At 42.6% G+C, this 18,142-nt stretch overlaps 2 protein-coding genes across 2 annotated transcripts in view; both read left to right on the top strand.

Annotated features, from left to right (window-relative positions):
- Positions 1–2,453, top strand: part of ADAM23 (ADAM metallopeptidase domain 23) — a 62,298-nt gene extending 59,845 nt beyond the window's left edge. The window contains exon 22 of the mRNA XM_063116128.1: positions 2,316–2,453. Coding sequence (XP_062972198.1) covers positions 2,316–2,361 — 46 coding nt within the window. The 3' untranslated portion in view covers positions 2,362–2,453. The remainder of the gene's footprint in view (positions 1–2,315) is intronic.
- A 10,023-nt stretch (positions 2,454–12,476) lies between these two features.
- FAM237A (family with sequence similarity 237 member A) lies at positions 12,477–18,142 on the top strand. Its single transcript, XM_063115877.1, has 3 exons — positions 12,477–12,846; positions 15,437–15,853; positions 18,000–18,142. The coding sequence occupies exons 1-3, from the start codon at positions 12,477–12,479 to the stop codon at positions 18,140–18,142; spliced, it is 930 nt and encodes a 309-aa protein (XP_062971947.1).

Raw genomic sequence — 18,142 nt, 5'->3', positions numbered from 1 at the left:
TCTAATAATTAAAGAATCCAGTATTTTGGGAGTGGGGGGAGCAGAGATGTATCCTTCATATTCTCCAACTCATTTAATATTGTACAAGACCAGTTGTAAATTGTTCAGAAGGAAACTAAATAAGATGAATTATAGTTGGCTTTCTTTATGAAGCAGCCAGAAATAATTGCTTAGACAGCAAGGACCCCAACATGAAGCCTGAATAAGTAACCTTGTGTTAATATTCTATCCTTTTTGTTATTATTTCTTAGAGGAAAAACATATGATTCACCTTTATTACCAGGCCAGTAATTGGTTTAGGCTGCAATCCTATGCACTTACTTGGGAGGAAGCACTTTTGAATCAAATGAGATTTACTTCCAAGTAGACATGCCTAGAGTTCCCCTATAAATATCAAAACATCAAAGGTGATTAAAGCCTTAAGTAGGAATAGCAGCATAGTCTGGTGTTTTGTACATGGGCTGTTTCTAACTGTGTAGAACTAGCAAGTTAAAGATGGGTCACTTTTGTAATCAATTGATCTTCACATGACAAATCCTAACTGCGTCATGGTGGTGCTTTCTGCCGTAAAACTATCTTGGGGACAGTAAAGAAAGTCACGATATGGTTAATCTTTACAGTTTTTGAGATTGTCAAATATATTTTGTGTTCTATAAGCCAAAACACATGCCTTGGCCATCACTTTTCAAGAGTACGGTTGAGCTACTTTTTCTTACTGTATTGGCAATGCAAGATTAATTGCATAATCGGAAAACAATGGAATGTGAGTTTGAAATGAATACATTATATAATTTAAAAAAATAGGCTTTCAAGCTTTCCATGCGTCGTGAAAAGCATTGAGTGGTATGAAAACAGCGAAGACATTTTTTTTCCAAATCTAGATCTTTGTTAATAATATTAATACCAGCCATGTTGGCCTGTTTTAACAAAAGGAAAAGAATTGTTTTAAAGACTTAATAGACTCGTTGTGGCTTATGGTTTTGCGGACGAAGTTTATGATTTGAAGAAGATAATCCATGAGTGGGGGGGGCGAAATAGTTGTCAGTAGGGCTGACAGGCCTGCAGAGTCTTAAATGTATACAAGTTGAGAGCAGTGACCTGTTCACATCAGCAGCAATTGGTGAAAATTATTGTCTTTATAGCCATTTATGTTGGTGTTCTGAGGTATAAAAAAGAAAAGGGGAAAAAAATAGGATCCCACTGGGCTACAAATTTCACATCTACCATTACTTCATAGGCAGTAGTGAGATTACTGTGTTATACCAGAATAATTCTGTCAGTGTGATACATGATACATATTTAAGAGTATATTTCTTGTACAAAAGGCCATGAAAATGGTTGTTACAGTACGGTTCTCAAAACACTGATCCATAAGTGCATGTTTGAGTTTGTTACGTGGTACAAAAGTAAAGGCTGAAGATACTGCCTTTTGGCAATCATTTACAACTTACCACACTTACAAGAAAAAAGTTGTTTTTTTAAAAAAAAAATCTGTTCACTGCAGCAACAGTTAGTTGCAGGAGCATGTAGTGGAGAAGACCAAAAATGTTATGTTCCATAATGTTAGGGAATCTGTGAAATCCTGTTCTCTGTTTTACTGCATGATAATTTGGTGGCGGTAGCATTGCACACGCCCAATGTTAAGACTAAATGCATGAACCCTTTGCTTGATGCCACACATAAAGCCAGATTATGGGGAGGTTGCATCCAGTTTTTGTGTTGCCTTGTAATGTCTTGCTGTTTATTTATATAGGATATTGATATGACAGGAGAATGGACATTTATACAAAAAGCTTCTTTGTTTGCTAATAACAGCGGCAAAAATTGCAAGGGCGCAACTAACCCGTGCTGGTGTCCATTCTTCTTCAAGAGCAGTTTCTCAGCATCTGCTATATGGAGATTGAAAGTATTCTGTTCCATATTGTAGTAAAGGCTGACACCAAGGGCACACATGGTCTTAGGTTGAAATCAAACTATATTGGCTTATTATAGCTAAACAGAATAGAAACTGGTTGGGTGTGGCCACAAAAATATTCTCTATGAATTATCATTAATATTACACCAAAGGGTATGTAGATTTAATATAAGCAGTTTCATACTCTGCAGGACCATTAGAATTAATATTAGAACTGAGTTGTAAGACCCTCTTAATATGAAACTTTTAATTGGTTTATTTCAAGTTTATGTTTTGAGTGTCGTCGTGTGAGCCCTTACTACAGTGGGATGATAATAACATTACTTTGTTTTCAGTTATGCCTAACTAATGTATTTTTTGTTTCCTTATCTCACTATTTTGTCTCTTCTTTAACTGGAAGAAATGTCAAAAAGAGAAGATATGATCCAAGCCAACAAGGTATCTAAGGAACTCATTGGAGGAACTTTTCTGTGCATTACTGGATTTCTGAATATGGTGGCTTTTTGTAGTAGCTTTACAGAAAATACATCACTGCAGAAGGAAATGATTTACTACAAACTGCAAGCTGAGATATTTATGAAAGGGCTGAAGGAAAACTGTCCTTTTTGGAGATCAAGTTCAAGAACTCCCTCCACTCATTTCTCTTTTTTTAGGGTGTTAAGAGACAAGTCAAATGTTATCAATGAACTATTTTGGCCTAACTTTTTTTAAAAAAACAAAGAACGGAGTAAACAAACCAAGTGCAATAAGAGAACTGTTTCAAAATATTAAAATAGGTAAAGAGTTTCTTAATTGATAACTTCAGTTCGCATGACCTTTTAATATTACTGACAGACTCCAGTGGCATGATAAGCTAACTTTTGAAATGGTAAACTGCATGGCATATATACAGCAAATGAACTAGCAAGCTGACCCCAAGCAAAATCTGCATACCAAGAAAACAATAAAAGCAAAACACAGAAAAACTGGTTCTGGGTTCTTATAATACCATGTTTCACCTGTGCAACACAAACTACTCTCTGAGCTCTATAACTCCCTTCCATATTCCTCATTATTCTTTTTTCTTTCGGGGCAAACCTCCTTGGGGTATGGCAGGGTCATACCATGTTGTATAGTTTTAAATATGAAAATAAGATATTTTTGTCATTACTCATACTTTGTCATAACGCTTTCTGATATAACACCTTTTGTTAAAGATTTTGTTCTGTGTGTAATTTTATCTCCTTGGGTTTTAACCCTTCTTTAAAAGTCTCCTCTTTTTAAGGTGTTTTAATTTTTGTTTCAGCATGTTATATAGTGGGGGTTCTGGGCTTGCTCTAAAAAGGCATATCGCATGCAGACACTGAGTTCCAGCAGAAAACAGATGTGCTTTTAAAATTTGTATGCTTGAAACCAAAAAAACAAACAAAACCCAAACCCATCCAAAACCTATTAATATGTATAAATGCATACGTATGCAATGAGTTTTTCTCTTTCCAAATGCATTATTTGCTGTCATGCAGATATTTTGTATATATTGTAAGAAGTTGACACCCTGTCAAATTAATCACAGAAGTGCCAAGCTTATAACTTTTTAATTTTACCATCCATTTTCCTTTCTCTATTTCACATTGTATGAAAGGAAAAGAAGCCTAAATAAGCCTTAAATACCCATAAAATACTGAGAGCTTTTAATAGGTTAAGGCTTTCCCGTGTATTGTTTTATGGTCCCCAGCACCCTTCATCCCAAATCCACCTTTCTGTTTCTGACAAGCTTGTAAAAATGATCCAAATATCCATGTCTCTCTGAGTTTATTTATGTAGTATGTCCCTTTCAAAGCACAGCCTTGAATGTTACTTCCTTAGACTACTTGTGGTTACTGTCGTGGCTCAGTTCTGTTTGACAACGTAAGAACAAAAATGTCGTTTATATTTCTTCATCCTTAAGCATGAGAGTGGATTTAATTATACATTCGTTCTCTCATCCTTATCCTTATCAAGCAACTGAGCACTGCAGTACTTCGTCATTTACACCAGACCACAGTCTGATGTAAATGTAAATGCAAGGAGCAGCCATGGTAATTCCCATCAGCAGACCAGAATGAGTTGTATTGTGAATAAAACATGCCTGTATAGGTGCACTCTGGCAGGATGGCTTGTTTTAACTTTATGCTGAGGCCCAAATCTACATCCCACTTGGTGGTGCTGCCGCTGCATGGCACTGACAGGTTTTCCAAGCCTGGTGGGAAATATTGTCAACGATAGGTCATTCTGAGTTAAACCATCCATTTTCAAGATAGTAACCATATTGTAAACCTTCTGTTACAATTCCTATAGCATCAGATAAATAGGATCAGGAAGTACAGTCACAGTGAAAGTTTCAAATGCTTTGTCTAGTGCTTGTTAAATGTCAATGGAAGACTACTTTTTGATTACATTTAACTTTTGATTTGTACTCCAAAGAGCCACATAATTAAAAGCTTTTGATCTGGTCACAAATATTTTGGTGTATTCTAGGATAATTCCGCTGATACTGTAGAAATTACCTTCACTATATATTAATGTAAATACGTTACCATTTTAAGATTATTTTCCATTGCGTAATTCACAACTAGCCTAAAAACAAAGCAGGCCATGATACTTTTAAAATATTGGATCTGATTTAGGTTTGACTGTAGAAGTTAAATTATTAAAATATCAATTACTTGAGATACCTATCTTTCTTCACACTATATTTATAGTAGTATAATCAGTAGCCATTCACAGTAGTCGTTCCCATGACAGTAATCTTACAACATTTTGAAGGCATGACACAGCTGTTTAGCTGATAGCTCTTTTCACATTATCACCATAATTGAATAAAAGTTGCTATTCATCATGAGTAAAAGTTGCAGTGGGAAATCTGTGTTACTGGAATATATCGTTGATATTTAGTGTTCAAAATAATATAAAAAGGCAGTCCTGATTTTGCAACATCTTGTAGGCAATATATTTTCCTTTCCTTCTTGACCTGAACCCAAAATTTGATCCAAGTCTCTGAAAGTGTAAAATGTACCTGCTTGATGCGCTCCTTTCCAGATCCTCTCACTTACAGTGTGATATTGGCCAATAGGACTATTTTGCTTAATACCACTTCGCTTTTGAGTGTATTTGGAATAAGGATATCTAAATAGGTGCTACGGTCTCCTTTTTGGTTCTGTTCTGGGAGCGATGTGGTAACCACAGTAGACAATGCCATTCAATATGGTTACAAAAATTAGATTGTTGTATTTTAAAAAAAATATCTTGAAGTAATTCACAAAACATTGTAAATGTGCGATGTGATGTTTTTAATCAGACCACACTGGTCCCCAATTATGTACATATGGTAAGAGTTGGTGTAACTTTTTGTTACACCATCAGTTTCATAAGAAATATAATTTCTTGTCTAAATTTCTCCTCTACTCTTCTGTTATGTTTATGTGTGTTTAAAATACACAAACTTTATGTATAGAATGTAAATGACCACACAACCACATAGCTCACAGAAGTGGATTATAATATTTTGTGTGATACTAGAGTTATGTAATCAAACTTATTAGGGTAGATACTTATTTTATAATCCTTCATTTACCACATTTTGTAGAGAACATATACTGCTTAATTTTTTTACCACTATCAGTGTCATTTTAAGGGTTAGAGTTATAGAATAAATTTTAACTTTCCATTTTAGCCATTATACCTTTGTTCCATTAAAAAGGATTCATATTGACAGGCAAATGTATGGAAATTTTATATAGCTTCTGTTGATATGCTGCATGTTCCCACTGAACTGAGCAAATTCTCTACTAAGGAGAAAGCTCCACTACGCAAATTAACAAAAATATATTCTAGGTGCATGTTAAAATAAATTACATAGAACTGGAGTTTTACAACATTTTCTTTACTATGCAATGATAGGTATTGCACAAACTTAAAATTCAAAGACATATGTCTGAGGAACTTTACAAAATAATACTTGAATTTATTTTTAATCTAAAAAGCTATCAGTCATTTTATATTCATTGTTGCTTTCACTATTAATCTTCCTTTAAAATTGTTTGTAATTATTTTTTAAAGTGCACAATATGTCATAAACTTGTTTTTGTTTGAAGTTAATACTCATTCATATCTTGTTGGCTGCTGTTGAATGGAAATTCAGTTGTCATTGTTCTGCATCTCAGTAAATGAGTATTAAAGACTTCATGAACATAGAAAGTTGCAACTTCTATATTTATCTTTTCTTGTGCTGTCATTAATTCAATACCTATGTTGCACATTCAATCAGTGTTGCAGTAAACAGTAATGTTGGTTGGTTTTTATCAGAACTACTGGAGACAACCCTTAATCAAAGCAGGATTTATATTCACTCATAAGGAGAGTAGGTCTCTGATTAGTATTTATTTATTTATTGCATTTTTATATCGCCCAAGAGCCAAAACTCCCTGGGCGGTTCACAAAAACTGTAGTGTTCGATGTGTTTATATGTGTCTAGTCAAAAATCAGATATGACAATGCAACACTGCCTACCTGGCATGGAAGGGTCATTTCAGATAACTGCATTTCTCCTGTGGATCAGTTCTCTCTTTTCATTTTTATAATGTGTGTGTTGCATATATTTACATGTCTAAAAACACATGGTGTTTAGCAAGCCATGATTAGCAAAAGTTCCCAAAAAATGGTTTTGTAGTACAATCCTATATATCTAAAGTTCCATGAAGTTCCATGGGACTTACTCCAAGGAAAGTGTCATAGGATTACAGCAAATATGTGTGTATTTGAGAGACAGAAATCCTAGTCAAGAATACTACAGAAGATATGGTCATCCTGCAGTGGTAAAATGAGCAGTCTTGATAGTTTGAGCGTCTGGTTTAATGGATCAGAAGCTTAGTCAACATAATTGCACTCAAAGATTGCTCCATTGGCTCAGCATCAGGTCAGCACTTTATACCGATGCAACAGTCTTAAGTTAACAATACTGGTAGCACCTATCATGATCAAATGTAGTACAAGGCTTATTTGTAAAATAAATGGGTAGAGAGGGATGGTGGTGGTAGCGGTGGGATAGGAACCAGCCTGGATTGGCGCCCAGAGCTAAAAAGCCTAATAATTGCTATGGAATCCACTATGTTGTTATGCCTGGTTGCACTGCATCAGGAAAGACATTCCATGCTTGCCTCTGGATGCCAGTAGCTGCATTGTCACAAGCCATTTACTCTACACCTTCACAGCAATTGGCTTATATGATTGGCTTGTCTGATTTACTGCCTTATCACACAGTATTTTTTTTTGTATAATCCATTTGCTTTTTGAACCTGTTACCCTTCCCTTTATGAATAAAACTAGGAAAATGGATCAGTCCAGAAAATATATTCCAATGGTTTGTATGAGCGAGCTATACGATTTGCCAAGAAGATAGTGTGCTCTATCGTTCTGTGTGTGTCTGTGAGGGAAGGAGGGAGGGGGGCAAGACAGTCAAACTGATTTCAGCAAGGCTTACTTTTAATGTACTTAGGATTGCTAACTAAGGAAGGTTCCCTGCTGGAACTTGTAGCAGGGAATGTAGCATCCCCTTAGCAAAACTCTGGGGGCCACTGTCACAAAACCTTACTAAAGGCTGTGGAAGCTGTTGGCACAAAAACATACCCGTAAATGATGATCATCCTACTTTACTTCCAACAAAATCTAAAAGATGTGCAACCAGTGAAGATGTACAACCAAGTGCTGGTCGTAGCAAGTCATTGTGCACAGGAATCCCACGCGCAGCCTCCGTGTGCATGCGCAATTCATAAAACAAGGATATCTGCACAAGCAGGTTGCTGCTGCCGATACACTCAGCAAGCCAAGCGATCACACCGAGTTGGCTGTTGTATCTCTCTTTAGTTGGGCAACTTCCAAGCCACTGGATACCGTTAGGCTGGTGGAGTCCATCCAGATCCTGAGCCGTTCTCTGAACAGCCAACTTTGAGGCCCAGAGCCAAACTGGCCAATAAGTGGCTGGGAGTGTTGGTGGCAGTCCACAGCTGCAAGGACTAGGGAGGATTGGCTTTCAAGGTATCTAACTACGTTAAAGCACAAGAGATCTTTATCCCCGCCAAAGACTTTTGACTCACCCTCTGCCCAAGTGGGGTCCAGTAGCTGAGGAGTGAGGAGCTATTGAAAAGCCAAACTACGAGGTTCTGGTTTTCTCTGTGTGTCAGTCTTCACAGGCATTGAGTGTGATCTCGGATGTTGAATACAACCTTTCAATCTTGGGTTGAGAGATTCATGAATTGTCTTTAGTGATGAGACTCAACCAACTCCTTAAGCATTGTCATCAGCACAGGGGGTGCAAAGTATATATATATGGCTGCAGTGTCCTCACTGCTTGGGCATGTAATAGAAGCCCCGACAGTTGTGGACTGGATGAACTATTGCTGCTGCAGCTGCCGATGCTTCTGAGTTGGACTCTAGTTTCACGGTTCCAGCCTGGGCCACATCAGCAGGACAGCATGAGCACAATGGAGGTTTCGTTGCCTTCAACTGCATAGCAGCATGAGACCATGCCTCTTGCATTCATGCACTTTCACAGCGTGCCCGATCTCAGCGGAGTCCTTAATAAAGAAGGAATCTTACTTGGATATTTTATGTAACTTCTGCTGTGCCAGCGCACAATGCTGATAATCATCGTTGGGGGGAACATGAGAGTTGCAAGTGGATTTAAAACACTTCACTTTTAAGTATGCCTTGAAGGACAACTTATTGCAGATGTGATCCAGAAGTTTGTATAAAGCTGGGGTGCATGCCTCGCCTGCAGAAGCTTTTATGCTGGGTCGCAAAAATCTAGGGTGTGTGGCATGGCAAGCAACATGCTATTAAAGATCCACCAGTCTCGTCCATCTGGCCACACAAGATCAAACCCAGTTCAGCCACCACATGGTAGAATTTTGCCAGCATTGTAGCACAGGTGAGCCAGCTCAAAGTCACGCATTTAGGTAGCACTGCCAGGGTCAGATGCATGCATGCAATGTGCCTAGTCAGAGAAGTCCCATACCAAAATTTTGACATTTCTAACATCATAAAGGTAAATAACAAGAAGTCTTAAGGACTAACAAATGTATTATGGCAAAAGCTTCTGTAAGCTAGAATCAGCTGCACAAAATGGAAACCAATAAATACATGCTTTATGACGGCGTGCTTTCAGTCATGTTCTGAGCACTTCCTCAAGTGGTTTTATAAAATGCAATCCTACAAACGTAACATCGGAAGGATCCATAACCCACCTTGATAGCTTTCAGCATTTCTACTCAGAGGTAAGACACACAGAGGTCAATTGGACTTGCTTCCATGTGGTTGTGTTAAGATTGCAGTCTGAGTTTTGCTTTGTGCAGTTGGAAGAACGAAGCTGGAAAGGAGTTTGTGCTTCCTTCGGAAAATGAGGGACTGCGGCATCTCCCCTATGAGGGAAGGTTACAGCAGTTGTGATGGATCACCTTGGGGGGAAAAGGTGGCTCAGGGGAGACATGAGAGAGGTGTACGAGATTATGCATGGTATGGAGAATGTGGATAGGGAGACATTTTTCTCCCTCTCCCATAATTCTAGAACCCGGGGTCGTCCCATGAAGCTGATTGGTGGGAGATTCAGGACAGATAAAAAGGAAGTAGTACTTCACACAGCGCATAGTTAAACTATGGAATTTACTACCACAAGATGTGATGATGGCCACAAATTTGGATGGCTTTAAAAGGGGGTTGGATAAATTCCCAGAGGAGAAGGCTATCAATGGCTACTAGTCCTGATGGCTAAGTGCAACCTCCAGTATCAGAGGCAGTAAGCCTGTGTGTACCAGTTGCTAGGGGACATATGTGTGTGTGTGTGTGCTGTTGCACCATGTCCTGTTTTGTTCCTTGGCCAACAGCTAGTTGGCCACTGTGTGAACAGAGTGCTGGACTAGATGGACTTCTTACGTTCTTATGAGGTATGTTCTTATAACCACCCAGAGAGCTTTGGCTATTAGACAGTATAGAAATATAATTAAATAATTAAATATGTTCCTGCCTTCCTATGACAGATTTAACCTTTGTGCCACCTGCTTTCATTTCCACCACCACCACAAATTTCCTTTGAAGCCATTGAAAGAGGGTGAATTATATCCTTTGTGGAGATGCCCTGGGAAAGAGGTTCTCTAATTACCTAAAAGATGAAGAATGGGTAAAAGCAGTACAGAAATAAAGGACGTAATAACTTCATTGTCTTGTCAGACATCCTAAATGAGTATACCAGTAATGCAAATTACACCCTTAAAGGCTCCCAAATGCCATTAAAATTAATTGTAAAGTCTCTTGTGACATTAGTCTGAATGGCTGAATTGAAGAAACGGGCCTGTAGACTACATGGACATAACTGCTGCTGCCTTCATAATTTTCAGGGTTCTTCTGAGGATACAACCAGGGAGGTGCTACACCTATAAACACTGAACATTTGGAAAGGACATGGTAACATAATTATCTTGTTTTGCAGAGAGTTCTGTGATGAGGCAAAGGTGGTGCTGCCTTTATGTGTTTTGTTCCCAACATGGAAATCAACATTTCTTCAGCCTTATGCTATTTCCAGATGTCACAGTAGCATCCCAGGGTATCTCCTCCCCATCGGGGTTAAAAGGTTAGAAGGATCTCACCTGGGGTGCGATCTAAGGACATTCTTCTGCTGATGGAACTGCTTCCATTAGTGGAAGTGGGATGGTGGCGATTCCCCCTCCCCCCTGTAGCCTCTTGTGAACATTCAGAATCTACTCCAGAAGGTTGTGGGATCCCCGCAGCAGATTTTGGGGAGCATGAGTGCCTCCAGAGGGGAAAAGGGAACAGGAAAAGTCCTGTTGCATGAGTGGACTTCCACTTGCTTCTGCCCATGGTCAGGATGGGGCTGAAAGTCCCATTGAAACCAGTATGGATTCATTATAGTTCCATTGTTTTCAGTGCAGCTTAGTTTTGGCTTTCTCTTAAGGAATTATGCCCCTTTGTGTGACACAGAATGTCCAAACTATTCTGCCATTCTTTTGTCAGGGCAATAAATGCTGGAAATTATGTAAAAGCAAACCAAAGCAAGCGTCAGAATGGACCATACGATCTAAGCAAGGGTAGCTGAATGGTGCTGGGCTGTCCACTTGATGAGCATTACATGACAGATAGGGATAACGGGTATAATCCAGATGCCACAGGAGCAGCCCAGGGTACCTCCATCCCCTCAGGGTTAAAAGGTGAGAAGGATCTTCTTGAACACCATATCTGTGTCACCTGAAAACAAACATGCTTTGCTTACAGAAGTCAGCTCTGATAGGAGGTTAAGGCACATTCTGTCATCCGCTCATACCAGCCTTCCCAAAGCCACTGCTCTCCAAAATACGTTGGACTACAAGTCCCATCACCCAGGGATGATGGGAGTTGTAGTCTGACACCTGGAGGGCACCAACTTGCAGAAGGCAGCTTTATGCCACTTATCCAACAGAGCATCTGTCATGGGTTTATTCAGCGCATTATTTGAAAGCTCAGTAGTTTCAGTGGGAGAGCAACGTGCCTGTTTAAGGGATGCAATCCAATATTTTATTTATTTATTTATTTCACTACATTTCAGTGCTGCTCAAAAGCCTTAGCGGATCACAAAAATTAAAATCATAAACTAAACTGTAAAATTGGGAAATATCCTCTAGGGCAGAAGGGGTCAAATCCAGCCCACCTAAAATCCCATTCTGACCCTCTGGCAGCCGCTGTCCCCCTTCCTTCCATCACCGAGGGCTACCTGCGTCCCCTGCAAAACACGCACGCACACACACACTGTTTGGTCGTTTCCCAGCTCCTGTATCCCCCCCACCGCGCCCCCTTCTAAAGGGGCCAAATGGCGCGCCTAATGGTTCCTCACCCGCAGAAAGCGCTCTCAGCCCAGGCCCGCAGGTGCTTTGGGTGTGTTTGTTTCAGGGCCATCCAGCCTCTCCCATACGGGGAGTTCACCCCTTGGCCTGAAAGAGTTCGGGCCCCTCGGCTCTAGGGCGAGGCAGCCCTGGGCCCGCCACCTGTTCGGACTACAACGCCAACAAGCCCCAGCCAGCACTGTGGCCTATCCTCTCCTTGCAATGCGCACTTACCTGGGAGCAAGTTCCACCGAACTCCGTGGGGTCGCCTCTCCCCTCGCTCGCAGCTGGCCGGGCGGAGAACCGCTTGCCGAAGAAGCGCCTGCCTGTGCCTGCCTTCGGCGCCCCTGCGCTTCGGGCGGAAGGTCCCCGCGGCCGGTCGAGACGCTGCCTTCGGCGCCCTCTCCGTCCCGCCGCCACAGCGGGTCTTGCAAGAGAGGCTCCGTGGCTCCAGCGGGTCTTGCAGCATCTCGGCAGGGCGTCGGGCGCAAAGGTTCTCTGGAAGCGCTCGCGGCAGGAGCCACGACCTGCGGGAGGGCCGGGACATCATCGCCCCCCCCCGGACTGGACCCGAAAGGGGTGGGGGTGGGGGGTCGGCACAGCGCTTTGACGCAAGACCCTGCCAAGCCACCCACTCCCACGTCTCTATAAAGGCGAAAAGGCGATGGGGAAGGAACCCCATGGAGCCTTCAGGTTCGGCGCTCGGAGGAGTCAAGGCAGAGGCAGCAGCGCCCGGGCGCGATTGCGTTCCCCACCGCCTCCAAGAAGGTAAGAGGGGCCCCTCCGCCAGCGCGGGGAGGGGAGAGCACCAGCCCGCGGGCAGAGCTGCCCCGGACCCCACTGGCGCTGGCAGCAAACAGGCAGCTGCGGCGTGGCGTGGCGTGGCGCCGCCCTGGCGGGCGCCTGTGACTCTCCTTACGGCGGAGTCTGCGCGCCCTCCCGAAGTGCGCGAGGCCTCCGGGGGCCAGGCGGGAAAAGGCCCCACGGTCCAGCGCTCGAGGAAAGCTCGAAGCGACTCCATAAACGCCCTACCTAGCGCACAAGAGATCTGTTAGTCTCTAAGGCAGTGCCTTCCGGGGGGGGGGGTTGGCCATCAGCCCCCATAACCCCCCGACTGTTGGCCATACTGCCCGGCCCTGATGGGCCTTGTATTCCAAGACATCTGGGGGCTCAACTACCTCCTCTTAGGTGGATGGAAACGACCATCTGCTATGTTAAACAATGCTGGAGTGGGGCTACTGGTGGAGTCTTGCGCACCCTTCTTGGGGTCTAAAACTACTACCAAGGAGAGGGAGAGGGAGAAAACAAGCCCCGAGATAGGAGGGGAACGAGAGAGCAACAAGCAAAGGAAGGGGGATTGTAGGACTGGACCAAGCAGAAATTAATGGAGATTTCCCCTTCCTTTGCTGAGCTTTCATTCATTCATTCATTCATTCATTCATTCATTCTGTATTCGTTATTTTTGTAAACCGCCTAGAGAGTTTGGCTATGGGGCGGTATATAAATGTAATAAATAAATGTAATAAATAAATAAATCCAGAGCCTTCCTTTTCCTCCAAGAAGCTCAAGGCAGCGTGCATGACCTCCCCCCTTACTTTTCTCCTCACAACAATCCTGTGAGGTAGGTTAGGCTGAGGGAGGTGCCTGGCCCCTTGTCATGGCTGAGGCTGAGCAGGGATCTGAACCCAGCTCTCCCTATCCTCGTCCTGCACGCTGACCACAACACCACATTAGCTAACAACATGCTGCAGCGCATTCCTCTTTCTAGCACAACAGCGCTGCTGTTCGGGGTTCCAGCCAGCCTTTCCCTCCAAGGGGGATAGTCTACCCTGCCCCCTCCATCTTTCTTTTCCAACTCTCACTCTACATTTCACAGCTAAAGAGCAGGCTTGATCCTCTTTGGGCTGCTGTTGCTTTTTGCCCCCTTGGGGTTGTTGCTGTTATTTTTGACTCTCTTTTCTGCATTTTTTTTAAAAAAAGATCCTGCAAAATTCAGTGTTCACCACAGTATTCTGATACTTCCAAATTATCAGTGGTCCTATTGTTGCTACAGTTTTAGTGAAGCTCACCACCGCGGTATGCTATTAGAAGCAGTGTTAGAAAATTGTGCATCTTAACCTAGAATTTAGCAAGTGCCAAGCATACATTACATACTCTACTTCTACAGAGCAGCTTGGATATCAGAGACAAAGGAATCTCTGGGAGAGGAAGGGATGGCGAGGAAAGATTTGCTATACCTGCAATACCGACAATAATTCATATACTAGTGATGAAAAATGTCAATGCATGCAGTTCCTTAAAGAATGGCAGGAAGGAGCATCTACCTTTAAGCATCTATCTTACATTTAGAAATGGGTAAAACTCGACTTCCGATTTATCTAAATATGAGTTGATATTTCTGATGTTGCACATCTGGCAATAGGAACTTGTAGTTCTTAATTCCACCCCTTTCTCCGCAGTGATGTGCATGTTAACATGCAGAAATAAGGAACATTGCAAACATGGACGCACTCATGTTTTGCTGATCACCTCTCCCTCTGGAAACCCCCCCTCCCGGTCCCTACGCCAAATGCCTGCTCTGGAGGGCTGGGGAACCCTTGAGGAAGTGGGAGGGGGCTGGCAATGGGGGGCGCAGAAGGGGAGGGGGTTGCCAAAAATGGCCTTCCCTGCCTTTCTGTCAGCAGGAGTGTTCTGTGGGGAACTTAACTCATGGATCCAGCCACAGATAAGAGTAAAAACTCCGGATCTAAGCCCATATTCCTTAACTATTGTAACGGGAAACTGGACAAAACAAACAAACACAAACAGTCCACCTTGCACCAATTTCAGACAGACCAAGGTAAGCGAGCCAGCTTCCCCACTGAAATCAATGTGAACGAAAAAGGTCCGGTTCTTCAGCTGTATTGAGCCAACTTTGTTAAGTTCAAGAAGGATTTTTGGATGCGTTTATATAATGTTATTTCTTTTAATTTTAATTTTATTGTAAATCTCATGTTGGCCTGCACATAATATTATTTATTAAATCAATCAAATATGAAAGGGTGAAAACTTTTTGTGAGTATGGCACATGCTACCATATTTAAGTTTCAAAATTACATTTTAAATATATATGTAAGCGGCAGTTACTGCAGCCGAAACTCTCCCCACGGCCTGAGTTCGATCCCAGTGGAAGCTGGTTCTCAGGCAGCCGGCTCGGGTCGACTCAGCCTTCCATCCTTCCGAGGTCGGTAAAATGAGTACCCAGCTAGCTGGGGGAAAGGGAAACGCGACTGGGGAAGGCAAGGGCAAACCACCCCGCTACAAAGTCTGCCAAGAAAACGTCAGCGAAAGCAGGCGTCCCTCGAGGAGTCAGCAATGACTCAAGTGCTTTGCACAAGAGGTTCCTTTCCTTTCCCTTCCTTGCATTAGCCCAGGTAACATAGGAAACTGCCTTATATCAAGTCAGACCGCTGTTTTATCGGGCTCGGTATTTTCTACACTAACTTAGAGCCGTCCTTTGGGGTTTCAGGCCGGGCTCCTCAGCCTGACCAGGAGATGCCAGGGGTCAGACCTGGGGCCTTCCGCATGCAAAGCAAGGTCTCTCCCACTGAGCTTGCCTGTGAGGGGTGGGGAATTGTGATATTATTTTTGCTTTTGACAGGTTCCAGAGAGGCAGTGGATTCTGGTATCCCAAGAAAGATTCATTGCAACATGAGATTGACCCGCACTCTTTTGATCATGGGCTTATTTTATGTGTCGCCTTTCTTCTGCTACAGCCAGATTGATCCCCTGGCTGTAGCTGATGCCCAGTGCTGGGAATCCTCGTCCACCATCTTGCTAGAGATGAGGAAGCCACATGTTTCTGACTCCATCAGTGGCTTTTGGGACTTTATGATCTTCCTCAAGTCATCAGAGAACTTGAAGCATGGAGTTCTGTTCTGGGACCTTGCCCAACTCTTCTGGGATATCTACGTAGATTGTGTACTTTCCAGAAACCACGGCCTAGGGAAAAGGCAGCTGGCTGAAGCCCCACAGCGGATTGCAGCACTTCCATCGTGGATCTCAAGGAGTAAGCAAGGCTGTTACTACTTATGTCCGCTAGTGCAGCAGGAATGTGGCAGCGATGTGTCAGACACTGTCAGGGCACAATCCAGCAAAACTTAGTTGTGACTAAGGGCCTTTTCAGACCTTGCCTTTAGCAGCTGGGGAGGTAAATTCAATTGCAATCAGTAGGAGTTAAATCAAAGTAAACCTGGGGTGAGAACCAAGGATGATCTTCCCCTGATGGAATTGCTTCCATTCATGGAAGTGAGACAGTGGTGATCCCCCTCTCCCCCCTGCAGCCACCGGTGTACCTTCAAAATCTACTCCAGAAGGTTGTGGGAATCCTGAAGTATATTTGGGGGGGCATGAGAGGGGGAGAGTCTTGTCACGTTAGTGGACTTCCACTTGCTTCTGCCCATGGTTAGAATGGTACTGAAAGTCCCATTGAAAGCAGCTTGGATTCATCCTAGTTGAGCCCGTTGTGTGACACAGAATGCCCAAACTATTGTGCCGTTCTTTTGTCAGGACAACGAATGCTGGAAATTACGCAAAAGCCAACCATAGCAAGCTTCAGAAGGGATCAAATGATCTAAGCATGGATAAGAACGTAAGAAGTGCCATGCTGGATCAGACTAATCCAGCACTCTGTTCACACAGTGGCCAACCAGCTGTTGGCCAGGGACTAACTAGGTTGGGCTGTCCAATTGATGGACAGACGGGGAAATCTCCCCTGAGCAAGCCCTGTCAGAATGAATGGGAGTTGGGCCTTTGCTTCTTCCAGCTGCTTCAACAGGACATATGCAGAGGTTGTTCCAGTGTGTGGTGCTTATTATAATTTATTGGGCTGACTAGTGGTTCATTCTGCAAGCTTTCCGACTATATTTAATGCTTCGTGGATGATTTAGACTTCAATTTGGGGGCTCAGATCTTGAACTGAGGGAAATCATAAGTAGCGTTAACCATCGTTCATATTGGTACCAACGATGTGCTTAACTAGGGAAGGTTGAGTTAGCTCCAGGAGGCAAAGTGCTGAAGGCTGTCTCCCAATGTGATAATCATGATGAGCAGGGAGACAGAATTACATCTGCACCATCCCACAGCCTCAGATCTCCATCTATAAAATGGGAATAATGGCAGCCAGGCACAGTGGGCTTTGTACAAATGAGAACTGTAAGGGAATGGTGTTCATGTCAATCATCGACTCAAGATTACTCTAAATTTAAACGTTTTTCCCCCCAAAGCTACAAACTCAGCAGGTGTCCAAGTTCGGATATCTCCTAAACAAAAATGGGAAAAACGCAGATAATCTAAATGTTATCTATATTGTTTCACTACAAAGCCAGTGTGTGTTAATCTAACATGATCACTCTCTACCATGCTTAACCAAACAAAAGCAGAAAAAACAATTGGCAATACATCACAGAGAAAAACAACAACATCTAGCACTGTGGGAAGTAGAACTGAACTGAATAATAACTTCTTTATTCTATATGAACTGCACAACAGTTTCAATTGTGTGTGAAGTATTCATTTTGACAGAAGGGTAGTTGAGAGCTGAGGACAGGAAAACGTCCAGGGCCACACAGGGAAACTGCGGAGGGTTGAGAATATAACCCAGGTCTGTCAATGAGTGTCAGAAAGAAGACAATTTATAACAGGACCCCCAATTCATTTCCCAGCTGTTTTTCATTTCATGCTTACTTAGATTTTATCTGTAGCCCCGGGTTCCCCCCCCCCTTGCTCAGTTAATAGATTAATTAATAGTGGCTTTTGTGATAATTTGAATATTGTGTATGTCACACTAGCACAATGCCCAAGGAAGTGTATGCATGTACGTGGGGGTTAGGGTTAAGTACTGGGTTTCATTACTTACTCCTGTTAAATAGTTGATTACACGGCCTCAGTGTTGATTTTTTTTTTATCTCTCTCTAACATTGAATGGAAAATCCTTGTATACACTGTGGGTTTGCATGTAAGGAACAGCAGTTTCATGCATACAAAGCTGCTGCTAGGGCGATTTGAAGTATGTCTCCTGTCCAATTAACTAGCTCTCCTGAGGATCAATCATATCAAACGAAGAAAAATTTGAAAGCACAGGAAACAACATTGATCATGTCAGGAAACATAAAATGTCGAGGTGCACCAGAAATATTTTCCTGTTGCTTTCCCCCAACATTTAGGCATCTTTTCACAAATTCAGGTGGCTCCCGTACCGAAGAAGAAAGAATTGAATGGCGATTTAATAAGCGCCCACGTTTACAAGAGTGAATCTGCTTTGCTCAGAAGAATTGCTGGACACTTAAGAATGAAGAAAGAAGTCTAG

Source organism: Elgaria multicarinata, chromosome 2, assembly GCF_023053635.1.
Source record: "Elgaria multicarinata webbii isolate HBS135686 ecotype San Diego chromosome 2, rElgMul1.1.pri, whole genome shotgun sequence".
In the NCBI taxonomy this organism is placed as follows: domain Eukaryota; kingdom Metazoa; phylum Chordata; class Lepidosauria; order Squamata; family Anguidae; genus Elgaria; species Elgaria multicarinata.
This window is presented reverse-complemented; position numbering and strand designations above follow the sequence as displayed.

What these genes read in the sequence shown, in the direction of transcription:
- FAM237A (XM_063115877.1), top strand. Translation starts at nt 12,477, where the DNA reads ATGGAGCCTTCAGGTTCGGCGCTCGGAGGAGTCAAGGCAGAGGCAGCA. An exon ending in ACCTAGCGCACAAGAGATCT is followed by an intron (nt 12,847 to 15,436) that starts GTTAGTCTCTAA and finishes TGCTTTTGACAG; the next exon opens with GTTCCAGAGAGGCAGTGGAT. An exon ending in GATCTCAAGGAGTAAGCAAG is followed by an intron (nt 15,854 to 17,999) that starts GCTGTTACTACT and finishes CCCAACATTTAG; the next exon opens with GCATCTTTTCACAAATTCAG.